Genomic DNA, 23,509 nt, shown 5'->3' with positions numbered 1-23,509 from the left:
TTATTTTCTGTTAAGAACTTTGACTTTGTTAGTTTTTTGTTTTTTTTTTAAGTCCTGTTGGGAACTTCCACACTTCTAAGTTCATTTTTTTCCCTTTAAAACTAGAGGCCACACACACACATACGCGCGCACGCACACACTCACGCACACACACAGAACAGGAGAGGAAACAATAGCAAGGAACTTTTTGAAGGGAGGAAAGAATATGGTAATTGACTTGGCAAGGCCAAGGGAGCCACATCCTGGGCCAGCAGTAGAGAAGGCTGACAGCCACGCTGCTTCACTGCACGTAAGCCTCACGAGGCTCAGAGCTGGCAGCACAGCCCCTGGGTGTGGTGTGGAGTTGGGCAGGGAAAGCTGCCTGAGCAGCAGTTAGATCCCTAAGTCCTTTCCCCAGGCCCGGGTCTCTGGTTTGGGGGACACCAGACATGGTTGATGGTGCACGGCAGGGGGATCAGTGAACGTGTGCCTTGTGAATGTTGTATACTGACTTCCTAGCCCTTTGCCACCACTCTGCTCCCAAATTTCGGGTAGCTAGTCTTTTCATCTTCAGGCTGGAGATTGTAAAATTTCTCTGGGAAATTTGAGCAATCTGAGGGGAAGGAATAAAAAAGCCTAAAGGGATGAAGGGGAGGATCCCCAGCAAATAGCTAGGGTTGCAGAGCTTCCAGTCAGCCTTTGATTCTTATGACTGAAAAAACAAGGCTAATCAGTAATCTGAGGAAAGCCTCTAACATGGAAGGTGAAGACTAAAAGGAACAAACCGGAAAAAGCAATGTAGAGGAAATAGAGACCATAAAAGAAAGGACAACAGTAAAACAAACGCCTGTCTTCAAGCCACAGGGAAGTAAAACAAAAAAAAAGGTCTGCTAAATAAAAAAGAAAGATGGAACAAAATGTTCTCTTAGAAATTAAACACCTCAGAGAAAACTGGAAGGGAAAGGATAAGAAAATGAGGAGGTCTAGTACCTCAATTGCTAATTCCAGTTATCAGCAGATACAAATCAGCAGAAGTAGCTCCAAAAAGAAAGACTAGGGACAGGAAAAGGGGGAAATTCTCAACTAAATTATTTGATAAAATTTTCCCAAACTGAAGGACTTGAGTTGCTAGATTGTAAGGGCTCACCAAGTGCCCAGGGATTGAAAATAAGCCCCTATTCAAGTCTGTTATCCTTATAGAAAAAAATTCAGCCACTGATAAAAATGTAAAGAGTTATAGATAGTGCTGTTATGAAATTATGTTGTTTTTTTTGGCATATATATGTATATGTATGTATATATATATATATATATATACACACACACACACACACACACACACACATTTCTGTTGGATATGTACCTAGGAGTAGAATTGCTGAAACAATAAAATAACAATAAATAATAAATAATATAAATAATGTCAAAGAGTTTTCCAAAGTAGCTAGAAATATGATTTCCATTTCCATTAGTTTATAGCCAGTCAAAAGCTGAAAACAACTCAAGTGTCCCATCTGTAGGAGAACGCATAAATATTTCTATGAAATACTATCCAGTAGTGAATATAAACAAGCTTTTATGACATGCAGCAGCGTGGAGGAATTCACCAGCACTGTTACATGAAAGAAGTCAGACCAAAGGAATACATGTTGTATGATGTCACCTATGTAAATTCACAGACAAGAAGAACTAAACTGAGATGATAGAACTCAGGATGGTGGCTACCTTTGGAGAGGGTGTTTTGTCTGAAGGGGCATGAAGAGAGCATCTAGGAGCTGGGAGTATTCCATTGCAGTATTTGGATGGTGGTTGATTATGTGATGTGTTCATTCTGAAAATTCATTAAGCTGTACTCATCATTTGTCTGCTTTTCTGTTTAAATGTTATATTAAGTTAAAAACTTAAAATTGTGATGGGGCGCCTGGGTGGCTCAGATGGTTAAGCGTCTGCCTTCTGCTCAGGTCATGATCCCAGGGTCCTGGGATCGAGTCCCACGTCGGGCTCCTGACTCAGCGGGGAGTCTGCTTCTCCTCTCCCTCTGCCTCTCCCACTGCTCGTGCTCTCTCTCTCTCTCTCTCTATCTCTGTGTCTCAAATGAATAAATAAAATCTTTAAAAAAAAAAAAAAAACAACTTAAAATTGTGAGTATGTTAAGTGATTCATGGAAAGGTGTTTTGAAGTTAATGTTAACTGGAATTAGCAGGACAAAACTATGATAATACCGTAATAGTAAAAATTTTTTGTACGGGTATACATGGAGGCTTGTGGAAAGGACTGCAGTAGTTGGTATTTCAGTTTGTTATTTTTCTATGTAAATTAGCACCTTGTAAAGGGGGAAGAAAAGCCCATGTGTCTGCTGCTGGTTGTATTGCTATACTAAAAACAAGATTGTCCTGTCCTAGACTGTGCCCTCTAAATTGGGATAGGTAGGGTGATTGCCTGAAGCTGGTAGTTTTTTGGTTTGTTTTGAGATTTATCATAAGGTAAGTAGTATTGTGACTGCCCCTCTTTACTTTCAAATGTGACATTTATGAAGATGTGAATATGTTTCTATTTCTTGATCTGTTTTTCCTTGTTTCCTAGGTTTTTGTGGAGACCCTGGATAAGTGTTTTGAAAATGTTTGTGAATTGGATTTGATCTTCCATATGGATAAGGTACCTTCTCTCCCTAACCAGGGTTACTAGAAAATTAAAAGCCTAGGATAGTTCTATCCACCTCTACACCTTTATGTTCTTTCTTGCGGCTTTTTACTCTGGGGGTAGTCCCAGACGTGTTTCATTCAATAACTTAAGTTTAATAGTTTTGGGAGTGTTTTGCTAAGATCTGTTACCAGTTTTAACACAACATGAGATTACTGGACCTATGTCATGGTTCGTCTCTTTACAGACAGACTTCTTGGTAGAGAGCAGTGATGTCACTATAATGACTGGCTGCCACACCAATGGCGAGAGAAATTGTTTGATGTTGATTGTAAAGTGAGTTTCCTTGGCATAATCCAGTGACAGTGAAGCTTTGGAAGAATCATGACACAGGGTCTTTGACCTAGCTAGTTACTCCCAAAGAGTAACACAGTGACTCAGACATTTATAACAGAGTTTGAGGTTAGATGATACTCTGTAGGGAAGCTGATGTCAGGCAGAATTGAAGTGGTACAAAGTACGTGTTCTCAGATTTGTGCTACTAGCACCACTTTGACATGGCCTATGTCCCCATGTGCCGAGTTAAAGGTGGGAGATAGCTAACAAGGGGATAGGAACTGTCTCATGTATTTTATCCAACTGGGCTCATGCTGTATCCAGTGCTGTTCACCTTAGGTGTGTTTGCTCCCGGTTTTCTTCAGCTGATTGTTGTCACCATGCTCCATGGCCCTTGGAGAGAGCGAATGATTTTTTAGGAGACAACGACTCATTGCTAAGCCATGATCCTTTATTACTCTATTTTCATCCCAACGAGGTAGTTGTTTTTAGATCCATCATTGCTAGCATTGCCATCTAGAGGACTTTCTTGTCATTTTTCAATAGGATCTTCAGTCTCTGTTAACTCTCCTGAGATTCTCAGATGACACTCTCTGGGCGAATGCAGTGAGTGCGTTCTTAAGGTTGGATGTTGGAATGAGTGAAGTTTTCTGTCTCAACACCTAGCTTGGCATTAAGACTCCCTGAGCATCCTGGCACAAGAGAATCACAGAAGCCCATTCTTGCCAGAGATACTTGCCTTGGGGCTCCCTGATAGGCCCAAGGCATCCAGAGCTCGTTGGTGCTTTTGAAGTGGTCACTCTCCCTTTTCATATGAAAGAATCTGAGAAGCTTCAGAGACCTTTTTGCCTCCTCTTCGCAAGCATTTAGAGTTGCTTTAAGCATGTCAGTTGGTCAAGGCGCTATCTTGTAGTTTCCTTTAAGGTGAGCCATGGTCAAACCCGGTGTCCCTCCCTGCTAGTGGGGGTGGCTTTAAAAGGAAATAAAAAGCCATCAAAATGTTGTTCTTTCTCCTGTGTCTTATCTTTAAATAAGTTCCATAAAGTAGTTTGCTGCTGCTGCAGATTCCTTTTATAGTTTATAAAACTGTCTATTATTAGTTGCTCATGTGACATCAGGAAATTACCATCCATATTTCCTGAGATCTTTGGAAAGTGATGGCGCAAGGAGCCAGGACCTCACCCTGCTCACCTTTACACTGTCTGAAGGTGTCTTACAGCAGGTGACTTTTTTTAATTCCATCTCAGGCTTGTCTTTGCCCTCACGTAGAGCGGTTGCTAATTCAGGCGTATCTTCTACTGATAGGTAGGCAAAGGACCTGTCAGAAGACAATAGGAATGTCACCTTGAACTCCATCCTTCTGGATTGAAGAAATCTCTCTACCCTAAGTCTCTTCAGCTCCCCTCTCTCCCTTTCTTTCTGGCTTAAAGGAAAGTGTGTTTTGTCCCATGTGTAGAGCCAGATCCTCTTTCTGTCTCTCCCCGCCATACACCACAGTGTCTCTGAGCTGTCTGTATCTGTTCCTTCTAAGCTGTGGCTGCAGTCTCTCACAGAACCCAGCTCTTCCCTTGCTTCTCTCATTCTTTTAACTGGCATCTCATCTCCACTCTTGCATTTAAGGTGAACATCTTGAATGCATGAGTGATTTGCATGCAGTCTTGCATTTCTGCTTCATCTGTTCCCTTTCTGGAGCCCTGTCTCCTGGTTTTCACTCTCACCCAAAAGGCACTGATAACTTTCCTAATCCTATTTACCAGTATCACCTTCTGGAAGGTTTCTGCAGCATTCGCGATCATACTGATCCTTCCAAGAAGTACCGCCTTCTTAGTCCTTTTTCCACCTGTGCTTCTGTTACATAGAACCTTCCTGGCTCTTCTCTTACTCTCTTCCCATTTCTGTCACTAACTTATGTTGTCAGTCATCTCTTACCTTGCTCTTCTCACACTCCTGTTTCTAGCCTAGATCTCATCCTGTTCTACTTAAATTATCCATCTGGGTAATTTCCAAACTTGGCATTTCTAGTCCAGTATGGCCTGAGTCCCATCCCTGTATTTCCCACTGCTGCATGGCATTTCTTACTCCTTTCATTCCAGCATCTTACTTCTTCCTGCCACTTCTTACCCAGAGCCAGATTCGGCATGTGTCTCCTGAAAACTTCCTCCTCCAGCCTCCCTTTTCCATTGGTGCTGCCACCATCCTCTGGCAAGTACATTCAGAACATCAAAACTTTGCCCCCTCCTCTTCTTTGCCACCAATAGCCAGTCAGTCACTAAAACCTGTTGCTTCTCTCCATAGACTCCTTATATCTGTTCTTACATTCACCATTTATTAACATTTGGTACATTTGCTTTTACATCTCTCTATTTACATATATAGTTTTCTTCTCGACCCATCCAAGTTAGTTGTAGACGTCATGACCTCTCATCCCTAAATACTTCAGTAGACATCTCCGAGAACAAGGACATTGTCTTATATAATATGTTGTGCATAATTCTGTAATTAACACAGCAATTTAACCACAGCATAATTAACATATTTGAAATCTAACACTAAAAAATACTGTTATTCAATATATAGTTCATATTTAAATTTCCTCCCTTGCCCCAGTAATGTCCTTTGTATTTTTATTTGAGAGAGCGAGAATGAGAGAGAGTACATGAGAGGGGGGAGGGTCAGAGGGAGAAGCAGGCTCCTCACCGAGCAGGGAGCCCGATGCGGGACTCGATCCCGGGACTCCAGGATCATGACCTGAGCCGAAGGCAGTTGCTTAACCAACTGAGCCACCCAGGCACCCTGTCCTTTGTATTTTTAATGCCGATTCCACTATGGGTCAAGCACTGTCTTTACTTATGGTGCCTCTCGATTTCAGTTGTGTCTGTCAGGTTTTCTAACTTTATTTCTTCTTCCTTCTTGTTGATCCTGCACATGGGAATTACATTTTTTTTTCCCTAAAGCACCCATTAGACTAGCTTCTCCTTTGAGCACAGACCAGTTTTGGTCCCTGTTATCAAGCCTTGACCCCCTGGCCAGGTCTTCAAGGCTGTCTACAGTTGTCCCTATTCTATCTTGGCCTTACTTACCATTACTTCTTACCAGGTACCTCTGCTGCAGCCAGACTGGACCAGTCTTAGTCATGTTGTAATTCCTGCTTAGAGCCTCTGCCTGAATTGCCTTTCACATCTTTTTGTAACTGAATCCAGCCTGTCATTCAGGCTCAGCTCAAATCCTACCACCCTAAAGCTTGTCCTCATCACCCTGGCATGTGATGATCTCTGTGGACCATATATAGTGCTATTTCTGGCCATATGTACCTAAGTTTATATAGGTTCGTATGTTTTCTGTACTTGATTAGACCATCCTTATCTTTGTGTTTGCCCTGTCTCCCTCACTGAATCCAGCATGGTACCTGCGTGAGGTAGTCTTCACGTGAGTGTTCCAAAGATTCCCAGGTCACTAGACTCATGAGGTTGTTCATGATTTAAGCTGCTGCAGGCTGGGTAAAGTCTGATTTCAGAGTCTCTGGGGTAGTCTTCAGTCCATACTGTGCCATTTGGAGCTTACCTTGCTTGCCTGGGGCGTTTGGTTCCCTTTTGCTTTTGGAAATCCCCAAACAGCTCAATGTCATGACTAAGTTGGGTGTTGATGTTAATTAATTATGATGAATTGAGTTTTGTTCAAAGAAAACCATGTGGGTAGTAGCATAACATTTTGATCTACCAGTGGCTCATCAGCAAAGCTGGATTTGGCACTCAGTTGGGCTTTCAAGATTTGGTCATCAGAGTCACAATTCAGTGGCTGTGTCAAGGGAATTTATCCAGCCTTTTTTACGGACTTTAGTTTGCAATGGGCTATCTCAGGAGAGCGGAAACATATGCTTTTGGGTGGGTCTGAGGCCAAGAAACCTCACAGTATGGAATTTAAAAATCTCTTGCTAAGTATAGACTGCTGAAACGGGAAAATGCTGAGGGCTCAAAATTGGAATGAACTGGTGAGCCCAAGATGAAAGGATCATAAACGTAATAAAGGACGGTGCTTTATTTAAAATGTCCCTTCTGGGAATAGAGCTTGTGATAATAGAGCTCATTAAGGCCCTCCACACCCTAGTGGCGTTGAAGCAGGTATTCTGATTGCTAGTCTCCAAGAATAGAAGAAAGAGTGAGGGACACACACTTTGCTTGTTTTTAGTGATGAAGAAATTGCTGTTTTGGCATAGAAGAATAAGATATTCTGTTTGAGTTTTAGTGCTCGAGAAGGTGCTAGTTGGTGTGCTGACCATCCCTGGCTATCTGTGTCTTTCTGGCTATGCCTAAGAGAGAGGAGGGGAACCTAGGCCAACCTTTGGCCCCAGTGTATCCTGAGCCCTTCTCTGCTGATGCTTGATGGGTAAGAATTTTGTAGCAGAATATTTTTCAGAGGCCAATATCTTATCCTTTCAGAACAACTGACAGAGACTAGCAGTGATGATTTCTTAAATTTCTAACATCACTATACTTTGTTTAAAAAGAAAGAAAAGCTGAGACTGCTCCAAACCACTCTTAATGTCTGCTGTACTACTTCACTTTCCTTACTTGAACTTTGCACTGACTCATTGTCTGCCACTTGAAATTGCAGAGGGCCTATTTACTTTGTTTAATCATCCCTTAGTAATGGTTAAGGGCATTAGGATGATAGTGTACACAAGACAGCAAAATCTGACCTTTAGAGCTCTCTGTTTGTTATCCTCCCTTTTCAATAAAACCCAATGTTTGTCAAGATTGTAGTCAATAGTAAGTAAAACTTACTATTAATGATATTACTTGGATATGTTGCAGATAAAACACATTACATATTACTTTGTTGATTTGTAGGTGCCCTAAAAGGCTGGACTTGAGATCAGTTCTGTTCTTGCTGTTATCCTTTATGATGCAAGAGAGGGTTCCCTAGTTGAGAACCCTTTGTCAGGCTTGATGTTTGTATCAATCTAGGTAGATGAGGTAATATATAACGCCCAAATTCCAGTAGCTTATATAGCAACAGGGTTTATTTCTCACTCATGCTGTGTGGCCGTTGTGGTGTCTCTGTTCACTATAGTCACTTGGGTGTTCAGGCTGATGAAATCCTCCTCAACATGTTCTTCCAGCTGGACACTTGTGCCCTGGCTCTTCAAGTGCCGTGCTGTACCCACTATACTCACTGTACTCACATTTCATTGGTCCAGGCAAGTCACCTGCCCACACCTAAGTGGCTAGGGAAGTGCCTTCCTGCCATGTGCCCAGGACTGGGGGAAACCTGCAATAGCTTTGAGTGTTACTAATGACTACCACACTTTTTTCATTTATTTTCTTAGAGGGAAAGCTGACATTTGCTTCAGGATCAGTTTACGGGCAGGAACCTAGAAGTTTTGGTATCCAAAAGATACAGGAATGCTCATGAAAGAGGGAAGCCTGGTTGACTCTTAGAAAAAGGCATCTCATGTAACAGCTTTTCAGTTTCTCTACCAGAATTTATGACATTCCTATCCTATACCTCTCACATGAATTTAAGGTGATTTAGGAAATTAAAATTCCTGGGCGCCTGGGTGGCTCAGCTGGTTAAGCGACTGCCTTCGGCTCAGGTCATGATCCTGGAGTCCCGGGATCGAGTCCCGCATCGGGCTCCCTGCTCGGCAGGGAGTCTGCTCCTCCCTCTGACCCTCCTCCCTCTCATGTGCTCTCTGTCTCTCTCATTCTCTCTGTCTCAAATAAATAAATAAAATCTTTAAAAAAAAAAAAAAAAAAAAAGGAAATTAAAATTCCTTAACAGAATAAATTGCTTCCTTATCTGGGAGACAGATACCTCTTTCCTTGTAAAGGCTTTCCTCAAATCATCTATCCTTACCTTGGCTCTCTGACCTAAAGTACTAATGTCTGTTGAGAATGTTTGTCTTTTTTCCCCCTCTGTTTATCAGATGAATAACAAACATTTACTAATGAGAAGGACCCTGTGCTAGATATGGAGATACAAAGATGGAAAAGACAAATGCCCTACCCTCAAGAAGCTGATAGTCCAGCTGGAAGGTTGAATCCCATAGAGACGTTCCTTGGTCTTGGAGTAAGCAACATTTTTGGAAAAGATGCCATAAGTTGAGTGTAATTTCTCGGTAGGCATGGTGTTATATGAGGGAGCTCTTGTCTTGCACTACTTTTTATAGAAGTGAGCACAAGCACTGCATTTAGTCACATATATATAGTATATCTGCATCTTGTACTTTGTAAAACTAAAGTGTATATGAATTATTGATATAGAATAATATAGTACCTAACTGTGAGTTCTTTGATTTAATGATATGTGATCCGTGGTAGAGAAAGAAAAGCGGGACTTTGAAGAGATGGCTGTTTCTGAGGCTAGGCTCTGAAATGCGAGTGGCCAGGGTAGATGGCGGCCCCGCTGCGCTCTGGCTGGGCGTCTGGGGTCCTGGACATGGAGCGTGTTAGGCAGCCTACTGAGTGCAGCGGCCTTTGCCGAGTCATAACAACACAGGTGAGGCTGGGCGAGTACCACAGGTGTGGCGGCCCAAAGTCAAGTAGCTGGGGAAAAACCCGAGCAGGGTGCGGTAGAAGATCAGTGCTGCCAGAGAGGAGCAGTGAAAGCTGAATAAATTCCTGAGTGGAGCACTCATCAAGGGGGGGGTAGTCATGAAAAGGGAAATTAATATTGATTGGGCAGCTGCCTGGTGCCAGGCATTGCGCTAGGAACTTTATGCCCAGTCATCTTTTATAAAGGAGGTGGTAATACCCCTGTGTAACCGATCAGCAAGCTGACGCTCGGGCTGAAATGCCCGGAACGTTAAAAACCCACATTCTTTGCATTAAAGCTCAGATCTCAGAATTTGAGATAAGTTTTAAAGCATGAATATGATGCTAGATATGTAGAAATTTACAGAATTTGTCCATTTTTAATTCCATAACCAGAATTCTAGGAGACAAAGCAGTAGGAAGTGACGGTATGGCGAAGGGTGGGGAGGAGTATGTGAACGTTCGGGGAGACTTGGAACCACCCATAAACTCAGCTCCATCTACACAGAGTCAGCCAATGCAGGCATTATCAGCATTTCGGGTAGTGCAGTTTTTCACTGAATTGCTGGTATTTAGCATTCCTGACCCCCTCGACCGAATGCCGCAGGGCCCCTGCCTGATACACATGTAGGTGCCCTCTGGGGTAGGAGCACAGTGTGAAGGAGTGAGGGGTGAGCAGACCTGAGATCCTCGTCCTCTGTGGTGCTGCGTCCAGTGGGCATTTTCCAGGGATCTTCTCACCGAGCCGTTTGCACACTTCCTCCTCCTTAAAGCATTCTTTGTTCCTAGTTCCCATCGTACATGTTTACCTGGTCTTTTCTCTACCTTTCTGGCCATTCCATCTGGCCTTTTAGGCTTCTTCTCTCGTAGTTTAGTCCCTCTTCTCTTCTTTTAGATGCTGTCTTCTTAGGAAATCTCATACAGTCATCTGTTTGCTGGTGACTTCTAAATTACCAACTGAACTCACTTCAGTTCAAACTCACTCACATCCAAAACCGAATCTCTAGCCCCCTGCATCTCCAGACTGACAATTCTGACTCACCCTTCAAGGAAGGGTGAAATGTTCGAGAAATGTTGGTACCATGTGCATATATTGCCTGTTTATTGCTTGGGGTCTTAAGGCCCACTGCACTGAAGAATACAGGTAGTTCTCTCTCTCTACAAGCTTTATTGCCTAGCACAGCAAACAGTTAAATTACTCTCTGCTGCTCTAAGGCAAAGTCTGAGCTTGAAGCTGGATAAATTATTAGATGGTCTGCAAACTAGCCCCTTCACCCTAGCCTAGGAACTATGATTTATGCCCAGAGCACAAGTGGGGAGGGCCGAGGGAGTGTGTGCCAAGAAAGGCTAATGGCCCAGAGTGTGCCTTAGGATACGTTTATGAGTCTGAAAGCAGATGTATCTACAGGCTTGGTGAAAACAATACACTACATTTAATTCTCAGTCATTGTGAAATCTTTGTGGCCTTATCTGTTTATGACCTCAAGAATTAAGGTTCACATTCTGTAGAGAACAAATTATTGAACCCATTTGTGATGTCAGCTGGGTCTGTACCATGGTACCATAAGAGATTTTCAGCAGCTGTGGCAGAGACCTGCCTGGGCCCACGTGGCCCTGCTGGTTTAACTGCTGAGAGTACTGAAGAAAAGTCATCTGGTCAAAGCCAGGAGCTGAGTACTTCCCTGTTTTTTTGCCTAGTCACTACATAAATGCAGCCCTTTAGATTTTCAGAATCTATATACCTGAATTTGCCCTGCATGTATCATGTTTAATGATGTTGGTTATGGAAACCTCAGGAAAGGAATGGAAGGCTCTCTGCTGACTGGGCCCAACCTCTTGGGCTTTAAGATTGCTGCTCCTTTCCCTCCCTACAGAGTGAGAGAACTGGGTATGTGCCCCATATCTCAGTTCCTGGGTACCCTGCTGGCTTTCTCTTTGTGCATTCACCCTTGAGCACACATGTGCTTTGATGTAGATGGGGGATGACATCTACATTTCTTTCTTTTCTTTTTTTTTTAAAAGATTTTAAAAATGTATTTTATTTTAGAGCGAGAGAGCAAGAGTGCCTGTGCGCAAGTGGGGGGAAGGGGCAGAGGAACAGGGAGAGAATCCCAAGCAGACTCCGTGCTGAGCACGAAGCCGGACGCGGGGCTTGATCCCACGACCCTGAGAACAGGACTCGAGCCAAAACCAACAGACACCCAACCGACTGAGCTCCCCAGGTGCCCCACAACATCTACATTTCATTCTGGTCAAGCTAAAGGCTACGTTTCCCAGAGTGTGCGATACCCCTTCATCTGGATGACCTGCCACCACACTGGACCACTCATATTCTCGATCCACCTCCTTTCCTGCCTACCTTTCACTCACTAACCTCTCCACCCAGTATCTTCTCCTCAACTTCCCCAGCCTGTTGGCAACATCCTCTTGCTTTAAGGCATGGAGACTCAGGGATGCCTGCTTTTACCTTCTAGTTCTAAGTGATCACCAGGTGGTCTTGATGCTTCTTTCAGTATTTTCTCCAGGTTCACTTCTACCTTTTCTTCTCTTTTTTCTTTTTTTCCTTCCCATGACCTAAATCCAGGTAACTAACATGTAGCTCCAGCAGCTATATCCAGTCTTTCCCCAACCTCCCTCACTGGTCTGATCTTCCATAGAAAACATTTCTACCATTTTCCCTTCATTCGACATTCTTCCCTTTGGCTTCCAGGGATCTCTGGATTGTGGAGCCTCATGGCCTGTAGGATCCCTCTGCTTGGGGACCCAGACCCCTCAGGCCCGTGAGACGTGTCTTCCATACATACCATGCCAATTCGCACCTTTCTGCCTGTGCCCACACCAGTCCACCTTCACTCCCAGCACCCTCACGTCCCCCTGTCAAGCTTTCCAGGCTTCAAGGCCCAGCCCACGTTTTACATTTGATGAACTCTTCTCTGAATTCCAGTGTTCTGGGGTTCTCCAAGTTATTTGCCTTGCCCTTGCTCTAAAGTTTTTAGTCCTAATTGTTTCCAGTATATGGAATAATGTCCATTTGTAATGCTGTGTTGGTCTTCTGAGCAGCACAAGGCACTCAAATATAGTTGATTGGCTGACATGTAATAAAGGTCCTAATTCTGTATCTGTGTATCTGTTTTTTTGTTTGTTTTTAATTTTCAAAGTACTTTTCAGATATAATGTCTGATCAGCACAGGTAGAGGCCTCTTCTGTAAGCAGATTTTTATTAGGTTTTGACTTTGAAGGTTTCTGACCTGTGCCTGCTCCCTAGTTTTCAGGGTAGGACACTCTCAGCTTTGCGTTGCTCCCTTGGGAGATGGATAACCTTTGGATTGGTGCAGAAGAGCACTGTGTTCCTTGAGGGGATTCTTCCTCAAGTGGCCTTGTAGACTTCTGACTTTACTGGATTCTAATTGTGTGACTTAGGCAACCCTCTTGAAGACCTCCTTGTGCCTCATTGTCTTCACTTGTACAACGGGGACAATACATACTTCATTGATTTTTAGACTCCCATTTTTGGTAATATTTTTGATTTTAACATCTCAAGTCAAGATTTGTCTTACATCACTGGAATTTCATAGTTTAATTGGCAACATTTTTCTCTTTTAGTGGTACATAAAGTAATGGTGTGTTTTATAATCAGTGGGGTGGAGTAACTTGGCTTTGGTGAAGTACAGTAACAGCTACCGCTCTTGGTTATTTTGAGGATTGGATTTAGTGAGTAATTGCCAAGTTCAACAAATGGTGATCCTTATTTTTACTTTTTTCCCCACTGTTCTCTTTGGCTCCAGTATTACTCCCTTAAATCCATCCTTTACACACCCACCTAATGACATTAAAAATGTGTTTTGACTGTCTTCCTCCCTCGTCTGAATTATTCAGTGGCTCTGTATCCTACACAGCAGTGATTCTTACAGAGAAGGAGGAGGACATGCCTCGCTCCTTGCCCTGCCTCCTGAGAACCCTTATGAATGCGAAATGACACCTGAGTGATTGAGGAAGTGTGTCATACAAATGGGTTTTCATGAGTGTACAAGGAGTTGGGGACCACTGCCAACGGGATGGCACTGAGGCCCCTTCACATTGTTTACAAAGACCTCTGACATCTGTCCCAGCCTGCCTCTCTAGGCTCACCTCTCACCATTTCCTGCTTCGAACTTTGTGCTACAGCAATACTGAGTTATTGATATAACTTGTCTTTAGGGATGTCATAGCTTTATAAGTTTTTGACCCAGCTGAGAAAGGGCTGGAGAGGGTGGAGCAGGGTCCAAGGCCATCCCAGAAGCAGTGCTTTAGAAGGAACGGGAACTTCATCTCCTTAGGAACAAGTTTGTGGATCGGAGCCTGGCATTTAGAATTTTTTCTTGATGGTCACATAAATTGTTCTTCCTTTACCTGACTGCCTGCCATTTGGTCAGATTAAAAAGAGTGATAGAAACCCAGAGTAGAGGGCAGGGACTTATTCTTTGTTGCTTCACTGGGCAGAGGTAAGGCCAGGGGATGGAAGTGGTTCCAAGCATACTGCAGCTCAGAACAGTTAACGTTCTGACAGTTAGTGCTGCTCAGAATAGTTAAAAATGTTCTGACAGTTACTGCTTTCTACTTAGGTGAAGGATCTATTCTGTCTCAAGAGCTAAAGAATACCTGCAACGGGAAGGAGGTTGGACAAGATGACTTTGATTGTAATTACTCCATTACCTAGTATTCATCAAGTACTTATTTATATTTCAGGCACATAATAGCTAAGTGCTTGAAATACAATGTCTCATTTATTTCCTGCATCATCTTACTTTGTCTTTGGACTAGGCCAATCAGATGAGAACTGTAATTCTCCCCATTTTACAGAAGAAGAAACTGAGCTTAGAGATAGGAAACCTCAGTTTCCGTAAGGCCACACAATATTGATAAGTAGCAGAGACAGAATTCAGACCGTAGGCTTGCTGATTCCAGAGTCTACGCTCTCCATACGCTGCCCTTAGTGTCCTCTCCTGCTCTGGCATCCTCAGTGTGGAAGGAGATGTATCTGGGTCATGTTTTGTTACCAGGTCTTCAATCAGAGAGAGGATAAAACGCAAGAGGACAAGGCCTGGCTCATTTTCTTTACCTAGTACTGTGCTTAGCATTTGGGACCAGTATTGTAAAATACTGAAGATAGGTAGGAAATGAAGGAGGATGAGACAGTAGACGGGTAAGGAAAAGTCCTGCTGGGACATCTTTAAAAATTTACTTCACAGAGCACTCCCAACTCATAATAGGCTTTTTTTTTTTTTTTTTTTCTTAAGAGATTTTATTTATTTATTTGACAGAGAGAGACACAATGAGAGAGGGAACACAAGCAGGGGGAGTGGGGGAGGGATAAGCAGACTCCTCGTGGAGCAGGGAGCCCGATGCCAAAGGCAGACGCTTAACGACTGAGCCACCCAGGCGCCCCCATAATAGTCATTCTTTGGGAAAAAGTAAAAAATGAGGAAAGAAGGAATAATATGCAATGAGCATGCTTTGCTGCAGTCACCTGTTCATACTCAGTGTCAAACATGAAGCCAGCAAGTGAGGAATCCTTTTATTAAAGAATTGTTAGCAGAGTATGGAGAATAGTTAATGAGTTGCAGGGCGATCTGCCGTCCTCTCTGCCCACATGCCTTTTCCTCCACTTATCAGTTCGAGACCCACCCTCCTCTGAACTCCCATAGCATTTTGTACTTGGGTCATAGTACTCTCACAGCCTTCCTTTTATCACAGTTCATTTTGTACATGTTTTAGCTTCCTTAATTTGATTCTAAGCCTTTTGAGGACAGGGTTCACATCTTATCTTCCTTTCCTCCTTCCAGCTCTTACCATTCTGTGATGTTAAGCATATTTGAAAACAGACATTGTTACAGGTAACATCCTTTTGGTGAAAATGAGTGAATGCCTCAAACCTAACACATCATCTTGTGTATAGGGAGTACAGTGGGCTCACATGTACACGTTTAGCTTATACGGATTCAACTTTCACCCTTTGGAACAAAGATGGAGGGTAACAATTCCAAATACAGAATGATTCCATCCACAGTTCTACTCAGTTCGTGTGTGCCTGCAGTGAGTGTGAATCCGGCTCTTCTTTGTCTCTGCTCTTTAACACCTATCATGTGCCTCTCATAAGCATCATCTGGTGCTTGGAGTGATTTTAGTGCTTAAAAATACAGTACAGCTTTTCAGTCTGTGGCCCCTAACCAAGCCGGCCACTTCAGCAGTGCCGTTGGTGGAGGAAGACTACAGGCGATGTAAGGGATGTGCGGCTACACATGTTTCTATCTCTTCTGGTGGCTTACAACTTAAACTGATGTAAGATGAGATTTCACTAGACTCATTCCTGTGTTGTTGAAAGAGTGTGTGATCATATGAATGTGAAAAAGAAGGAAAATCAAGGGTGAGGGATTGAGGTTTGTGGAGTTACGTGACAAGACATCTGGAAAGAAGCGGTGCAAATGTCCTGTCTCCATCTGAGGATTAGGAGATCATAAATGTAGTTCAGGAGACACTCATAACAAGGAAAAGAGAAAAACGGAACTTTACAAAGCAGCTTGTTTCTTTGCCTGCTTTCTTTAATAGCTGCTTGGGACCAGACAACCCTGTGGCTACGTCCCCCAGGGGCATCTCAGAGTCAGGGTGCATTCACTAACGGATATTAACAACAAGCAGCGAAGAAAAAGCTAAATTGTGTTCACTGTATTCTGTTTTAGAAGCCATAAGAATGTGAAGTATACTTTTTTTTGTCTTTTTTACCATTCTATACCCAGGTAGTTTATTTTCCACCTAGTAATTCAGCATCAACAGTTTTGTTATGTAATGTTTCTCTACAGCATAATTTCTTTGGCAGTGCAGATACTTTAGAGTAACAAAATAATAAATAATCCCAATGCCTCTCTGCTGTCGCTTGTGTCATTGCTGTTGTTTATCTCACTTATACATAAGCATGAATATACATACAAGCATGCATGTAAAAACACTTGTTGCTTCTTTCTTTTTTTTTTTTTGTTTGCCTTGCTTGCCATTTATCTTTTTATTCTAGCTGGGTGCATCAATCTCCAAATTCCAGATTTTGAGGTTTGTTTTCTCACCCTTCAAAACAATATAAAACCTGGAGCTCCTAGTCTTGTGTTAATCATTCTGAATCAGTTTTTTTGGGATATCATCTGATCTTTTCAATATGTAAAATCAAGTTATGTATTTTTTCTATTAATCTTTGAATATATTTTCTCTCTCCTATTGTTCCATTTCTTTTTCTGGCATACCAGTTATGCACATGTTGTATCGCTCTCTTTTTTAAAATTTTTTTACTTTTTGACCCCATTGACACATTTCTCCCACCCCCTTCACTATCATCCCCTTTCTCCCTGACTCTGACAACCATCGTCTGTTCTCTATATTCATGAGCTTGGTTGGTTTTTGTTTGTTTGTTTGTGTTTTAAAGATTTTATTTATTTATTTGAGAGAGAGAGAATGAGAGACAGAGAGCATGAGAGGGAGGAGGGTCAGAGGGAGAAGCAGACTCCCCGCCGAGCAGGGAGCCCGATGCGGGACTCAATCCCGGGACTCCAGGATCATGACCTGAGCCGAAGGCAGTTGCTTAACCAACTGAGCCACCCAGGCGCCCTGTTTGTTTTTTTTAAGATACCATATATAAGAGGGGCACGTGGGTGGCTCAGTCGGTTGAGCATCCGACTCTTGGTTTCGGCTCAGGTCATGAACTCAGGGTTGTGAGATCGAGCCCAGCGTCGGGCTCCACACTCAGCATGGAGTCTGCTTGGGATTCTTTCCCTCTCCCTTTCCCTCCCCCTCTGCCTCTTCCCCCCTCCCCCCCACAGGTGCATGTGCACTCTATCTTTCTCTCTCTAAAATCTTTAAAAAAAAGATTCCATATGTAACAGAGATCATACAGTATTTGTCTTTCTCTTTCTGACTTACTTCATTTAGTGTAATGCCCTCAAGGTCCATCCATGTTGTCATAAATGGCAAAATTTCCCTTTTTTGTGGCTGAATAATGTTCCATTGTGTGTATATATATTCCACAATTTCTTTATCCATTCATACATTGATGGACATAGATTTTTTTCCATGTCTTGGCTATTGTAAGTAATGCCGCAGTGAACATGAGGGTACATGTATCTTTTCAATTTCGTGTTTTCATTTTCTTCAGATAAATATCCAGAAGTGGAATTACTGGATCATAGGATAATTCTATTTTTAATTTTTTGAGGAACCTCCATACTGTTCTCCATAGTGGCTGCATCAGTTTACATTCCCACCAACAGTGCATGAGGGTTCCTTTTTCTCCACATCCTCGCCAACACTTATTGTTTCTTGTGTTTTTGATATTAGCCATTCTGACTGATGTGAGGTGATCTCCTTGTGGTTTTGATTTGAATTTCTCTGAGGATTAGGGATTTTGAGCATCTTTCCATGTATGTATTGGCAATCTGTATGTCTTCTTTGGAAAAATGTCTATTCATATCTTCTACATTTTTGAAGGTTTCCATTAAAATAGTTTAATATGGTGAGTTAATGTTTGACCCTTTCGTGCTATGTTTTGTCTCTAGCTAGAGAATCAACTTCCCAGTGGAACCAGGTATGCCTGGTACTTCTCTATGTGGTCCTTGTTGTTCATTGCAGTTACATCTACATAGACACTCAGCTGATGGTTGTTGAGTCTAATTACCATGGTTCATTTGCAGACAAGTGAAATGAAAGGCAAGCCACGGAGATGAGGACAGGCAGTCCTCAGCATGTTTCAAAACTGATAAAACATTGGACTTTGGAACGAAAGTAGGGAGAAGAGAGAAGGCTTGAGTATCAGGTTTCTGAAACGCCTTTTTATGTCCTCTTCCCCTTTTCATTTCTCTCTAAAATAGATAATATGGGAACTAGAGGCTGACTCTGGGCCAAAATGACTCTCATATGACTTTCTTTTCCCCTTAGCAGTACTGAGCCCGTGCTTTGGCCTGTTGAGAGCCACTGCCATCCAGTATTACCGAGAATTTCTTCCCTCCTTACTCTCCAGAGGTCTTTCCTAGGAATTAATGAAACCAGCCAAGCCAAGAAGAGGTCAAAAAAGTTATCAGCACTTAGCTTTTTTTTTTTTTAAGTAATCTCTACACCCAGCGTGGGGCTTGAACTCACAACCCCGAGCTCAAGAGCCACACGTTCTTCTAACGGAGCAGCCAGGCACCCCAGCACTTAGCTTTTAATATAGCAGAGTATATATCTTATCAGTGATTCTTTCTTAAAACGTAAGTATGAAAATATTGGTATCCTACTGTCCCAGTACAAGCACTGTGGCTGTGCTCTTTTGTATTTGATTAGTGTTTTACTGTCTTCTGTGTGATAACACGGTTGTTTTTAGAAAGATATGAAAGTAGGGGTAGGTAGTGGGGATGGAGCCCTTGCCTTTTGTGGTGCTATAGGCTTTTGTCCTCCAGTGCAAGAATCTGGGGTGGGATTGATCTAGTCCAGAGGCTTCTGTGGATGGGATTAAGCCTGGAGTGTGGTGTGCCTTAATGAGCCACTGGTGTCTCAAAAGATCTTACTGACCCCTCTGCCTGAGGAGTTCTGCTAGATAGGTTCCTGCCATCCCAGTATAGAACTGGATTTTACTAAAGAAGCAGTATTCTTCATGGTATTTAGATGTAGATGCGGGGCTGCTCAGTGATACTACATTCTAGGTAAGCATTATGGATTTAAGTCCGCTTTTGTGAGCTGCTAGCATGAGAAACTTATTGTATCTACAGAAAAATTCATTGTAAGTTTAATACTTAAACTTATGGAACATGGCCAGTTTAGGGTGTGAAGACTGTGTTTTGACTAGAGGAAAAAGTAATGTCTTGTTTGTTATCTTTAGGCTCCAGATCAGTTTGCTTTTAGTGATGGTCTCTGTTGACCTGGGACTGGATTCAGTACTTTTTTGACTTCAGTGAGAAACATAACCAAGGATAGAACCCTGGCAGATCCTGGAATCCTCTGTCCTTGTATAGGGTTGCTGAAACCATCTTGTGTCCATCCCCAGCTGTGTGCCTAAGGAGCATATCTGTCCTTGAAGTGACACTTTTATGTTCCGTCTTAGACTCTTGATCCTGACATGAAACTAGCAAGTTTATTTTAACCCACTTTTATCTGTAGAGGTTAACTCTGTGTCCTGGACAGTAGAGCTTGTTTCTCAGTTCCAGAATGGGAAGTCAGGCCAACTCAGAAAGCCTGTGCCTCGTCAAAATCAGGACTTTTGAACTAGACGACCTTCTTTCATCCATTCAGCCAGCATTTATGAAGGCTCTGCTGTAACCAAGCACAGTGCTTACTGCTGGAGACCCAGAGATGAAGATGACATAGAATCTACCCTCAAGAGGTGCCTGGGTGGTGTGTTCGGTTGAGCATCCGACTCTTGGTTTTGGCTGAGGACGTGATCTCAGGGTTGTGGGATCGAGCCCCGTGTTGGGCTCTGTGTTCAGTTGCAGTCGGCTTGTCTCTCTCTCTCTGCTCCTTCCCCTGCTTGTGCGCTCTCTCTCTCAAATAAATAAAATCTTAAAAAAAAAAACAAAAAAGAAATCTACCCTCAAGGAAAATCATGGTCGAGGGAAAGAGGCAGGCAAGTAAAAAATATGACAGCGCACTAAATTAAGTACCTCAGTAGAAACGCACAGGCTCCAGTACTGTCACTGAGAAGAGGGTGATTGTCTCAGCCGAGAGAGCCCTTAGCCTTTCTTGAGTTTACTTGGCCCAGGCTGTGGGGATTCCACATCTCAAATCCTGGAAGAATGTCTCTGATTTTTACAGAACTGCTTAACAGGATCAGCATAAAGAATGGTAGAAGGTAGTGAAGGTTAGGATTAGAAATCTCAGCGGAGTCAGCGGCAGTACAAGCCCTTGTTCCAGTTTGGAGAAGGGCTTTCTTTGCTTCAGGGAGTCCCAGCAGGTTCAGTAGTCATTAAACTCTCCTCTGATGCCTTCCTGGTGTCCTTTTCCCCTTTCTGTGCATCTTTGCAGTAGAACTGCTGGTCAAGCCTTTTTTGGCCCAGAACCTCTGATTCAGGTTCTTTAGAACAGGAGAGTCACACTTCCTAGGAGTGCCAGAACCATACCTAAGCACTGTTGAATCCTCAGCATGCACCAGATTTGTTCTTCTTATTTCATCTAGTCATGAACTGGGTCACAGAAAAACTTCCTGGGGGAGCCCTACAAGCCACAAACTTGTGGGTCCCCATCCTGAAGGACACTCATTATTGCCTCTAGGGAATGAGATGGGGAAGGTCTCAGACAGTTAACTTATATTGATAGGAAAGAACAGTGAGGCCAAATTAGATCCCCACAGAATCCAGTTCCAGAAGTAGGTATCTTCAGGGGTGGGAGGACAATGTGACAACTTCTTAGAAAAGAAGAACAAAGGAATACCATTGTCCAGATATGTTGGGAGGATAGTACAGAGGCTTGATAGCAGGTTAGATTGCCTTTAGAGGAATCGACATTTTTTTAAACATTTTATTTATTTATTAGAGAGAGAGAGCAAGCACAAGCAGGGGGAGGGGCAGAGGGAGAAGAAGAAGCAGGCTCCCCACTGAGCAGGGAGCCAGCCACAGAACTTGATCCCAGAACTCCAGGATCATGACCTGAGCCGAAGGCAGACGCTTAACTGACTGAGCCACCCAGGTGTCCCAGAGGAATAGATATTTTGATTCTAGTAATTACAATTGACACTTGAACAATGCAGGGTTAGGAGCACCAACCCCCAGCACAAATCCGTGTATAACTTGACTGTCCTCCAAAACTTAACTGCTAATAGCCTTCTGTTGACCAGAAGCCTCACCAATAACATAAGCAGTTGATTAAAACATATTTTATATGTTCTATGTATTCTTACCATAAAATAAGCCAGAGAAGAGAGAGTGTTATTAAGAAAATCATAAGGAAAAGAAAATATATTGACAGTACTGGAGGGTATTTATAAAAAAAAAAATCTGTGTATAAGTGGATCCACAAAGTTCAAACTGTGTTGTTCAGGGGTCAACTATATTTTACTTTTTGATTGTTTTGAGGGATTTTAAGGAAAAAAATTTAAATAGGACCGAATTATAAACACCAGCTTTTACTCATTAAAGTGTGGCCATAAATTTATGTTTCTTTGATCTTGTAAAATATGAGTTTCCACCCAGCATTTTACCTGTTAAGATTTCAGATTCATGACCCAAAGTATCTTTTCTTTTGCCTTCCTCTTACATCAGGTTGGCCTTTTGGTTTATTGGAGTTATCTCAATCTTATGTTCAGTTGAAGCTCCTCTGCTTGTGATTATTTCTAGGTCAGAATACCATTGGATTTGCCAAGAACTAAGAAATCAGTAGTGCTTTTGTTTAAATTCTCTTAACAGGTACTTCTGAATGAGTTTTGGTATTGTCATTGTTTTAGACGGTTGTCAAAATAGCAGAGAGCTATGAGTTATTATTACTTGATAATTCATGTTTGTTTGGTGCACTTGATGTTAGGCTGGGTTTAGGGTTCTTGAGGACCTTTAGCTCTTTGCTTTCTTCTATTCTTGCGTTTTTTATTGCCACCTACATGACTCAGATTTTAGGTTTCCTTTTCCCCTGCCTCCTCTTTGTTGGTTTGGTACTTTCAATTCTCAGTGTTCTCTGAGGTACTCACCTACATTTCTGCTGGCGTCCTCAAGGTCAGTCCATCTGTCAACTCTGGTCATTCAACAGGACCATTCTTTGTGATCTGACTGTATCTAGTTTCTTAGGTGCATGAGTTTGGTATTGATTCTTCTTTTTTTATTCAAGAATAATTAACAGTACGGTGCTACATTAGCTTCAGGTGTACAATGAAATGTTTCAACAGTTCTGTACATTACTCAGTGTTCACCATGGTAAATGTACTCTTAATCCTCTTTATCTGTTTCACTCCTCCCCCCACCCCTCCCCTCTAGCGACCCCTCTGTTCCCTGTTTTTAAGAGACTGTTTTTTTGTCTGTCTCTTTTTTCCTTGTTCGTTTGTTTAGTTTCTTAAATTCCACATATGATTGAAGGCATATGGTATTTGTCTTTCTCTTTTTGACGTCTTTCACTTAGCATAATATCCTCTAGGTCTATCATCTGTATTGTTGCAAATGGCCAGAGCTCATTCATTTTTATTGCTGAGTCATATTGTGTGTGTGTGTGTGTGTGTGTGTGTGTGTGTGTGTGTAGTATTGATTCTTGGCAGCCTTCTCTACACACCCATGCTTAGCAACCTCCAACTTTCTCATGTCCCCTCTGTCTGCACTCGAAGAAATGTTATTCCTTTCACGGTCACTTCTTGTTCAGTGGAAGGGGTCTTCACTGACTTGTCAGATTAACCTGGGCAGCTGGGAAGCTGACCTTTAGTTCCTCACCCTTTGCTCATTTATAGCACACGAGTCACTATGCTGACCAAAGGTCAGCTGTGATATTTGTAGACCTGTTGATGCCAGTCAACTGGTATTGTAATTACCTAACTTAATAATATACAGATAAATGAGCGAAGAGAATTGTGCTATGAAAACTAAGGTGAACACTTTGGAAAGGCTAGTTACATAAAAAAGGAAATGAAGTTGAATCAGGTTCGGGCAAGATAACTGTAGAAGACTAGAGGTGGAGGAACCTAAAAATCTAGGAGTCCATACTTAGTGCTCCATGGGGGGCTGGGTTCTCCCTGTGCTTAGAGAAACTGATATATATGGTTGATTTTGATGTAGGAAAAGTGGGCATAGAATTCTGGTCAGCAGGAAAGATCTCATTGGCCCCAAGGTACAAGTTTGGTGGCTCTCAAAGTGTTGTTTATAGCAAGTGACTGGGGACTTGGATGGGGAGGGGGGAGTCACAGTAAAAGTCATGGTAACTGTATCTTTATTACATGAGTTGTTTTAAATGATACGCATTGGCTCTTAGGTACTGAGAATGGGAGAATCAGGGTTCTTGGTCTCTCTCTTCCCTTCCCCGCCCTTGTCTTCCTAATTTCCGCTAGTTGTAGCTTTTCGACATTGTAA

At 42.5% G+C, this 23,509-nt stretch overlaps 1 protein-coding gene across 6 annotated transcripts in view; it reads left to right on the top strand.

The window, feature by feature from the left end:
• Positions 1 to 23,509, top strand: part of LOC110572383 (AP-3 complex subunit sigma-2) — a 55,514-nt gene that overhangs the window by 22,800 nt on the left and 9,205 nt on the right. For 4 of the 6 annotated variants that reach the window (XM_044917750.1, XM_044917754.1, XM_044917752.1 and 1 more), the window contains one exon: positions 2,563 to 2,634. The exons of the other annotated variants lie outside the window; for them this stretch is intronic. In XM_044917750.1, the coding sequence (XP_044773685.1) occupies positions 2,563 to 2,634 (72 nt within the window). The remainder of the gene's footprint in view (positions 1 to 2,562; positions 2,635 to 23,509) is intronic. 6 annotated transcript variants of the gene reach the window in all.

This window comes from Neomonachus schauinslandi, chromosome 9 (assembly GCF_002201575.2).
Source record: "Neomonachus schauinslandi chromosome 9, ASM220157v2, whole genome shotgun sequence".
NCBI lineage: Eukaryota > Metazoa > Chordata > Mammalia > Carnivora > Phocidae > Neomonachus > Neomonachus schauinslandi.
The sequence above is the reverse complement of the archived record's forward strand: the minus strand, read 5'-3'. Positions and strand labels throughout refer to the sequence as shown.